The 10,772-nt window shown below is 36.3% G+C and overlaps 1 protein-coding gene across 1 annotated transcript; it reads right to left on the reverse strand.

Moving 5' to 3' along the window:
• Window positions 1-3,372: 3,372 nt before the first annotated feature.
• Window positions 3,373-9,156, reverse strand: LOC119191437. Its single transcript, XM_037445355.1, has 2 exons — window positions 8,878-9,156; window positions 3,373-3,570 (listed from the first exon to the last, which is right to left on the reverse strand). Exons 1-2 carry the CDS (start codon window positions 9,095-9,097, stop codon window positions 3,473-3,475), a joined length of 318 nt encoding a protein of 105 aa, XP_037301252.1. The 5' UTR covers window positions 9,098-9,156; the 3' UTR covers window positions 3,373-3,472.
• Window positions 9,157-10,772: the final 1,616 nt, after the last annotated feature.

The raw sequence follows: 10,772 nt of genomic DNA on the forward strand, positions 1-10,772 counted from the left end.
CTGAAATACGTAACGCATCGTAACGTTTTACAAGACTCCCGTCCGTTCCAAATCGCGTTACGTAATACTTGAACGGCCCCTAAGTTATAGTTTCAATTAAGTAAATTATTGAAGTTGTACTTCTTTTGGCGTGGAAGGGAACAATGATGAGAGTATATTTTTACGAAGCGCGCGCGCACCAACACGAACAACCGACACCATGAAATAGGGGACCGTCCTGTGATTGATTTTGTACATTATTCTATATGTAATGGTTAATAATACTAAAAAGAAACCTTGCTGCGAAAACTGCATTAAAATTGGTTAAAAAATGAGCCTGTAATTCATATTTCAAATATTACTAAGTGCCGAAGTGGGCGCGATGTGGGGATATCGCTTTATCCCTTTCTTTTGCACGCGTCGTAATGCCCGATGACGTCACACGTGGGTATTGCGCCTCTTTTCTGTTTCTCGTTACTTGCCCCTTCTACCGAAATTGAAAGACTTATGACTTGTTGATTTTTTACCGGATTTAAATAATTCTTTCTATGTTATAATTTATATAACGTAAATATTTGATAATAATAAAGAACAAAAATGAGTCCGGTCCCTTATTAGCTAGTCATTAGTTAAATTATTACATTATTATTTAATTTAATTTAATATTTAATAAGTGTACAAATACATTAATAATAGATACAAATAACAATTATTAGTCTAGAAAAAAATATTTTATCATTTATATTAAAACAAAATTTATTTAACTACATAATACATTATAATAAAACTTTTTTTCAATTTGTTAAATACCTTTTTTTTCTATTAAAGTGTCGTTTTCCCTACAAATATAGGATAACGCGAAGGATAATTTTTTTAGAAAGATATTGTTTAGACATTAAATCAAACTATTTTTCGGATTTTACCGCGGTTTTAATGTTTAAGTTTTCTCCCGACGTTTCGAAGACTTTGCATCCTTCGTGGTTCAATTCCCCCCGTGACCACTAAAACATAAAAACCGCAATAAAATACGAAAAATAGCTTAATTTTAATGTTTTAGAAAGATTTCTATCTTCTTCCGCCAAAGAAGTATAACTTTTTACGTGCGTATAAGTACATACACACGTTTTGTATAGAAATTTACACAGCACCCCGTAAGCGCATTAAGAACTAAAATACTGCAGCGTGAACATTGGATGCGTATAAACTTCGAATCGTTAACCCATGGTAGTTAAGAGTAAATACAAATCGGCTGTTGGAATCAGTTTTGAGACGTACTGCATTGTAAAACTGTACTCCGCTACGAACATTTGGCGAAATTCTGTAGTATTCGTGTTTAGGGCACTAGAATCGTGTGTTAACGGCGGCGAAGGCTGTTGAGTGTACAATATTTAGTAATGAACATCAAGGTATAGAAAGAATCAGTAAAAACGTACAATTATACTCGAGATTTTAATTCGATGGAGTATTTTTTATTGCTTTGAATGACGAGACGAGCATGCCGTTCGCCTGATGGTAAGCGATACGACCGATAAACAGTAGAAACAACAACACCTTGAATTACAAAGTATTATTTGGTATTCTACTGCGGTCGTCATCCTGAGACATGAGATGTAAAGCCTCAGTATGTCCAGTAGTTACACTGGCGACAATGTCCTTCAAACCGGAACAAAACAGTGTCTACATACCGTTGCTTGGCGGCAGAAATAGACATTGCGGAGATACCTAGCCAGGCGGACTCTCACATATGAGAGATCTACCACGAGTAAACTTAAAATATTTAAAATAAACTTGAAATTTCGATATTGTGTTATCGATATTTGCGTCATAACTGTTTGGATTCCTGTACCGCTTGCAACACTTCATCTGTCAAATTACTCCGTCGAATTCAAAACTAAACCGTACTTAATGTATCCGCTCTAAGAAACCGAAACAAAAGAGCTATTCGCTGCCGAGGACTGCATATGGCTTACATACATAAATGTGTAACACTTACTGGAGAACTCTGAAATTACTTATCTGTTTCACAAAATATTATTCTACTGAAGAAGGAGTACGGATCGGAAAGATGGAGCCTTGCTCTAAACTATCCCATTGGCCATACGAAAGCCAATAACAAATCTGATAATGTATAATGGATCCACCCGGCGTCGGCGCACGCGTGCTTGACAATGTCCAGCGCGAGAACTTAGGGCAACAACTGAATTTTTCATACTTCGTAGTTTGCTTCGTACCCAGTCGTTAAAAGTCACTAAATCAACAGCAGGCCAACCCTTTCTAGAAGCAAAACCTTTTACGAATTCAAACAGCACGTTCACTGCATTATTATCCAATTTGTTCTTTTTCTGTGCAAACATATTACAATAAGACAGCGCTTCGTCAGTAAAAATAATCGTCATCAATACCTTGGTGGGGTATTCGCTTGAAGTTGCCATACCTGTGTATCTATTAAGTTTATCCACCTCAACATACACTTCGGAGTTTTCAATGAGCTCTTTCAGCCCCGGGCCCGGCTGCCGATGTCTCAGTGTCCATCTTGTGTCATTTTCGTCGAACTCCGGCGGCACGTGGACAATCCTTTTTTCCCGTCTTGGTACTACGTCCTCTTTTAGTAAATTTAAGAGGTAAGACCCAGCTTCTTGAATTTGAGAGAGATAATTTTCGATTTGTGCTGAAATATTGTTCCTATTGTCAATAAATGACTGGGATGCGTTTGGTTGTAGAATGCTATCGTTTGGCTCGTCCATGGTTACATCTACTATACTGTAGCTAGACTTGTTCGCCAAGTCTTCCATTGTCGGTTGTGTAGATGTGCGTCTTTTCTTTTTGTTTGTTCTGGGAACAATATATTATCATAAAAATAAATATTAACTAATTTAGGTCAGACGCGGCAAGATGCTGATGTGGAGAGTGCACTTTCTTCAAAGTTATAAAAAGCTATTGATATTACACAATAAACGTTAATTTATATCGACATATACATTCACTGTGTTCAACTGAATTGCACTGCAATCCATTCAAACTGAATTTAGTATGGTCAATATTGATAGCTTGTGGTTGTGTACGGAGTGGCGCTCATGATATAAGAACTCGAGTCTAAGTGTAAACCTGGATTTGAATAAAAAATATTAGTCACATAAGTAAAATTATTTGTTGTTCAAGTGAATAGATAGGTTATAACAGTGACGTTTTGGTCGCCATTTTAGTTCAGATTTTGAACAAATAGTTTGTATTTGTCAATGTTATTTTACATCTGTGCTGCTCCTAACAGTACAGTCCACCAAAAAAACAGATGACCATGTCTATTTTATCACGATTATATTGTACATTTTATTTTCAGTGTGATTTACTTCTTTAAAAACAAATAATTCACTTTTTTGGTCCTACGAATTGTTCTAAGTAACAACATTTTGGTTCCAAAAGACTATAAAATCACGGTGTATTACACTACGGGACGGAATACACATTGCGAAATGTGAACGCCCTGGTTGCACCTCTACCTATCCTTTCGAGTGTTACCTTCAGTGCTTGTACCGACGACTGGATCCTCAGCGTCGTACTGCATGGTGGCAATCATGGCATCGCAGTAATTATCTGGAAACAAACACACAAGTTACTGAACTGGACGATCTTAGCCTTGTTTCCCTATGCCATACGTTATTTAGACAGTCTACAGTCTATATTTCCCGATAATCTGGGCGTCTTCAAGTCACGAGTGAAAAGGTAACTTCAAAGCAAGCGTGCTCTACCGTCGACCACGTACAATCGTTGCGTCTGTCATACATATGTCGCAGGCATATTGTCAAAGACGTTACAATTACCCTATGGGATAAAGTATGCATGTATTTATTGCTTTCAATGACTAGACGAGCTTGCCGTTCGCCTGATTGTAAGCGATGCGACTGGCCATAAACATCAGAAACGCCAACACCTTGAATTACAAAGTATTGTTTGGTATTCTACTGCGCTCGCTATCTTGAGACATGAGATTTTAAGTCTTATTATGTCCAGTTACACTGGCTACAATGTCGTTCAAACCGGAACACAGTGACTACACACTGCTTGGCGGCAGAAATAGACATTGCGGTGGCACCTACGCAGGCGGCCTCTCACATATGGGAGACCTACCACCAGTGTAATATTATTAAACGGTAGATTGTCAATTAATTTCATTTCCTACAATTTATCGGCCTGGGTTAAGTGTCATTGTAATGCCACGGGGTCATTGTAGTCATATTATAATAAATATAGGTATATTATGAGGTGGAGATGCCAGTGGGAGACGTGGAGGGTTCTGATTGGCCAATTCTTTTCCATGCGCCATTTGCAAAACAATATATAATTCGACGCTTGCAAGGCGATCATATCTAAGCGACAAATATACCGAAAATCAATTATATAAATATTATGAATCGCCCTTTTTTCTACGTCATTTGATCTAGGTTGTATAGGTCTCGGACAGTTTTAATATCAGTGGACTACGTCTTTAGAAACTAAAAAAGTTTCATTGTTATGAATTTTCATATTAAAATCCAAATTTCTGATTATCGCTTAGATATGATTGCCTTTCAAGCATCGATTTATGGTTAAATCATGCACACGTTTCTAGCATCCTATTAGTTATAGAAAGAGAATGGGCAAGCCTGCGTATGAGAGACACGCTCTACAGCTCGGAAGTAGTCGATTACTTATCTTTAAAATGAGATATATATATATATCTAGTAGCTACTTATTTATATATATTACTTTGCTTTTGCTCGCGACTTTGCCCGCGTGAATAGGTTTTCCGGGATAAAAGTCCTGCTAGACTTTTCCCCGGGATAGAAACTAGCCTATAACCTTCCCAGGGTTAACTATATCCATACGGAATTTCATAAAAATCCGTTCTGCAGATTTAGAGAAAATCGAGAATCTTTATGGCAGTCCATTCAAGTCAATCATATCGTGATAACTTTTAAACTATTCGGCCAAATTATTCAGTGTAAAAGACAAAGTTAATCTACATTAAATACTTAAAGCGATGTATAGATTAGTGATGTAACGAATATTCGCATTCGCATTCGCATTCGCGAATATTCGCATATTTTTGGATATTCGCATTCGCAAAATTTCTGCGAATGTTTTGCGAATGTTAATATCAGAAAAAAAATATTTGAAGATAATAGGAGACTGCCTCGGTGGCATAGTTCTACTGCATGTGCGGTACGGCAGCGCTCTGAGGTCAACACAAAATTATTTCGTTTACTTTAATAAAGCTTAAAAATTCAATTCTCATTAGAACTTGTAACACAATAGCAAGTAAGAAATTAAAAGCATTTGAAAAAAACAGAAACAAATTCTTCTATAATTTTTTTATCAGTCTTTACATAACTTTTTAATGTTTAGATAATTATTATCTTGAATAAATATCTAAAGAATATATTAAATAAACTAAAACAATATTCTTCTACAATAAACTATAACTCTTTCTTAAAACATACCATTTAATTAAATATTTAGCCATAGAAAATTGGCGCCAAATTTGAACAAAAACTAAACATTCGCATTCGCATTCGCATTCGCGAATGTCGGTAACAGATATTCGCATTCGCATTCGCATTCGCGAATGTTCAAAAAAATACATTCGTTACATCACTGAGTATAGATAGATGTATTTATTTTGATGAGAGTTTGATAAATATTCTAAAATGTGCATTGTGTAAAAAGTATCCGATTCAATTATATTCATGGCTCACTATTTTGGTCATAGTGGCTTCCATATAAAAGGTAGATATATCCAGTCGCGGACTTTTATTTAGAACTACTTAAGACAACAATCCTACGGTTAGGGATTGCAATCCGGTCCGGCGGATCCGGTAATCCGGCGGATCCGGTACGTTTTCGTTGCCTACCGGATCCAACAATATCACCGGATCCGGAGACCGGTTCCGATATATTAAGAAAAACGTAATTTCTCTTATCAAAACCGTGCGAAAGTACTAAAACACACGGCGTATGCAAAACCGAGGCGCGCGATGTTGCCATGATCTTGAGATTATGAAAAAATACTTAAGAAAGAAATGAGCGCCTATGAAACTGAAGGAGATAGAGGGAAATACTTGTCTCTAATATATGACTTTTTGACTTTAGTGAAACCAACCAGTGTTGAAGCTGAAAGGGCTTTTCGGCCGATGGTTATATTTGCAGTTCCTTGAGAAGTAAGCTTAAGGATGATACTACGAATACAATTTGTTTTCTAAGAGCGTATTTCCAACAAGAAAAGTGATCTGTGCTGTAATTAATGCATGGGTATAGTATCCATAAGCTGTTGATTTTTGAAAATTTTAATTTAGAATATAGAAGAATTTGATGTTGATTTAATTTAGTTTTTATGAACGGGTTTAACTTAATTTAAACCATAAATAATTCACTTGCTTGTAATCTTTGAGACTGATTATTACATAATAACTGACTGATAATAATTATAAATAAATAAGCGTTGATTTTCGCACAAAATCGTTTCTATTTTTCCCGTAGATTATTCCTTATATTATGCCATGAAGTTAGAAATATGCGCTATGTTGAACACCCAAAATACCAATCCGGATCCGGCGGAATTCTCGTGATTCCGGCTGAATCCGACCGGATTCTAAATTTGTACCGGATTTCAATCCCTACCTACGGTACATCATCTTTGTCTGAATCCAACGGTTTAGGCAGCGTACGCCAAGATAGCATGTTTTTTTCCGATTTGCTTGATATGTATCGTTGTATGATGACCAAATTACACAAAATCATTATAAATTGTAGCCTATGTGTTATTCTGTTGTATAACCAATATTACTGTAATGTTTCATTCAAATCCGTTCAGTAGTTTTTCGTGAAAGAGGAACTTACATACATACATCCTCACAAACTTTCGCATTTATAATATAAGTAGGATAATTACGGTGGTTGAACAAGAGTTAGTATTAGAACAACTCAGCGATTTTTAGAATCCTTTTCTGTTTATCTGTTTTTGTTTGTTACAACTGCGAATACTATTATAATTTTCACAAATAGACGAAGTATAATTGGAACCGGAATATAAGCTCGGTTTCATTAAAACTCATCCACGCGCACGAAGTCCCGGACTCAGACTGTATAGTGTCGTCAGGCATGTATTTATTTGCAATTCATTAGTAATGTGATAAGACAGGAGGCTATTTACTCTGATTTTTTATCAGAATTAGACATCACTTAAAAATCTAACACAAAAGCACGATCGAGAATCCGATAAAAAATAAACGAGTAAGCCATTGAAATCTGATGGAAGTGCTAAACGTTAAAAAACGAATGAGAGATGTAATGATATCTAGTGACGTCATCGGGCATACGATGCACGAGAGAAAAAAAGTAGAGCGCGATACCCTACGCGCACATTCTAATATTTAAAATACGAATTGCAGTCTCACTTCTTAGACATATTTATTGTTAATTGCACAAAACGGCTTCTTTTCATATTATTGGATGAACAACAAATAAAAAACCTATTGAAAATAGAACATTAAAACAACTTACAAAGTAAACTGCTAAGCACACAACTGAAATATATTATTAGCTACCAATACTGAGTTCAATCTGCCGGCACTTCTAGACCAACTACAGGGTCATTTTGACATCACATTACTCAATGAAACCAGATTCTTATCTACTTGGAAACAACACTTTGCAATAAGTTACTTGAGCCGTAGATGTAAAGAAAAAAAGTGTAAGCTTTGAACAAAATAAATAACAATAAAAAGTAATTTCAATGTTATATGCCCTAATGAAATTTCCAGTATAGGAATTCGTCGCAGCGACAACATCGCCATATTCGCACGAAACCACAGTGATAAGAAAATCAGAAACTAAAACAAGAATTTTCAGTAAAAATATTCGTTATTCAAATGAAAAAGAAGTCCACACACAGCTTGATTAAATTGATGCCAAAATTTACTTAAAACTGCTTCGGAATGTCAGATATCGTAGGGAAAGCTTCTCTTCCGCCCTGTGAATTTGGGGCGTTTGGAGAATTCCACCACGGTATCCCTGGCTTGTCGATAAAGTTGAGCACATTGTGGTGACGATAAAAGCCCTAACCTAGCTAACCTACCAGGCTTTCACTAGCTACCTAAGCAATGACTACCCGAAGAAGAAAGGCAATAAGAAACTACGGGCTTTAATTTTGTCATCAANTGTCCATTGAATCGTTTGATTTTTTACAACCCTTTTGCATACAAAGTTGGTAAGTACGCTATTTCTACTAGCAAGCAGCATGTACATGCACTGTTGTGTTTCGGTTTGAGGGACATTAGCCAGCGTAATTACTGGGCAGTCACAAGGCTTAAGGCCCTTCCCGAAATATGCAGTTCTACGAATAATTTCTTTAAAAAAATATTAACTACTACCGAAATGTTCACTATTAACTTGCTTATTTAATAATGTTCGTTGCAAATTGAAATTAATTAGGAGAAGCTTGGAGTCAACTATTAACCTAAGGGACATTTTAATTATGGAATTATTGATATGGTATCCGTATTATAAAATAAAATTACAACCAAAGTAAAGATAACATTGTGTGTTTAATATTTTTTTTGTAATGATTTCTTATGTTTACGCGAATGTTCGACATGAAAATTAAACTATTTTTCTGATTTTATAGCAATTTTATATTTTAATTGTCTCCCGACGTTTCGAAGACTTTGCAGCCTTCTTGGTCACAACAAATCTTCGAAACGTCGTGAGAAAATGCCAATATAAAAATCGCGATAAAATGCGAAAAATAGTTTAATTTTAATATATTTTTTTGTATTATAATTTTCGAATACTCAGCTTCTGAAATACGGATAGGACGCCGCTTGGCTGGCGGTAGCGTCTCGACTTTATTACCAGTACATTTACCTGCAAAGTGTTTTACTTGACACAGGTGCTGCTTCCAATCGGCTGCCGGTGTCTCCAAGTTCTTAGCGCGTTCTTCTATCGACGCTTCGTCGGCGGGCAAATAAATCACACACACATTGTCAATGGGACGGCGGTATTTCACCCAGGATTCCGGCACGAATACATATTTGGACGCTCTACCTTTGAAATTCTCGAACTTTACTATGGCATATGAAGGCATTTCGTAAGATAAGTGCGGTTATACGCGGGTTGTCTGAGCGGTCTGCAACGATCAGCAGTGAGCAGCTTTGTGGGAACTGCCCATAAAAATACACTTATATATGACAGAATTGGTTGGCCGCTAATGTATTCCGCTCGCGTATAGATGGCAGTACGTAATCCATAGTTACATTATCGTTTCATATTATAAAACAAAGTCCACCGCCGCGTCTGTCTGGTGCGAAACATTCAAAAACACGCCCAACGGATTTCGATGATATTTGAGACCCTGGGAGCGACATAGGCCACTTACCCGGGTAAATATATAAACGGTCATAACTTGTGATCGCGTTGACTTACAAGTTTGATATCTTCACAGCTGACAGAGACTTTACACCCGAGTATATGACATAAATTTCAACTTGATAGCTCTACGCGTTTATGAGAAAGACTGTCTTAGACAGACGGACAAACGGACAACAAAGTGATCCTATAAGAGTCCCTTTTGAGGCAGGGAACCTTAAAAATGATCCCGGCAATTTTCATACATAAGAAAGTTCTGTATTTATTAAAAGGAATGCTTACAAAAACATTTCAGAATTCATTTTTCTTTTCAATTGCTACAGGGCTAAATCATACCCTGATTATGTCGCTCTGGTAGATAAACGTCAACAATGTTTAACATTTAAACAATTTAACTAAAATAAAAAACAAAAGTTACTTAATTATTCTAATTAGAGTGATATGAGGTGAAACATAAGGCACGACCTACAGTTTGACTACAACTTTGCATCTTCCGAATGATGATCGGCTAAAACGATATCACAACTAACTATTTTAATTAGTCACCGACTCCAAAATTGGTAACCAGTGTATTAGTAATGTTAAATATTTTTTTAGTTTTTAGAAGGCGGTATAATGTTTTATTAAAAAGTTTTTATTAATCACAAAATCCCCGTTTTAATTGGTGACATAATTAAAATGTTTGGACGTCGGTCGATAATAAACTGTTTCCTGTTGATTGTGATTAATCCAAACTAAAATACAATTATGCGGTCATTTTGCTAATGAAATATAAGGTTACCATCCGTCCGAATTTCCCCGGATTTGTCCTAGTTTGAGAGGGGTCCGGGTCCATAATTTTTTTTATAGATAAGCGATAAATTGAAATAAATCCTAGTCAAAAAATTCATAAACGGTGAATGCGGCCAAGGCATGGCAAAAGAGTCTACGATCGAACGCCCCGATCTGAGAGTCTACTTCGAAAAACGAAATCCGTAGTTTCGGATGACGGATCGTACATTTTGTTACTACGAAGTGTTTCGGATTCGATGACGGATTCGACGACGGATCTGTAATCGGATTTTGACACTTATGACATTTTACTTTCGTCGACCGCACTATGAAAACACATTTGACATAAAATACATCGTTTCTTCGTTCGGATTTTAGCGTCAATTTTACGAAAGCTCTAAGCCTTTCGTTTGATTTTCGTTTGGTACTTCAGAGGTTTTAAAATTGCTCAATAACTCCTGTATGAAGAATTGTTGCGAGAGGAAAGTGTTGAGCGAAGTTGGAAGCGTCTCTAACTGCGTAAAACCTTCATAACATGGAATTTGTAAGAACTTAAAGGACTTTACCACCCTTTTTAGAAACCATCTGCGAGGATATAGTTCCACTGACTCCTCCAAAGAACA

The sequence above is a fragment of the Manduca sexta genome, unplaced genomic scaffold (genome assembly GCF_014839805.1).
Source record: "Manduca sexta isolate Smith_Timp_Sample1 unplaced genomic scaffold, JHU_Msex_v1.0 HiC_scaffold_1536, whole genome shotgun sequence".
Classification (NCBI taxonomy): Eukaryota; Metazoa; Arthropoda; class Insecta; order Lepidoptera; family Sphingidae; genus Manduca; species Manduca sexta.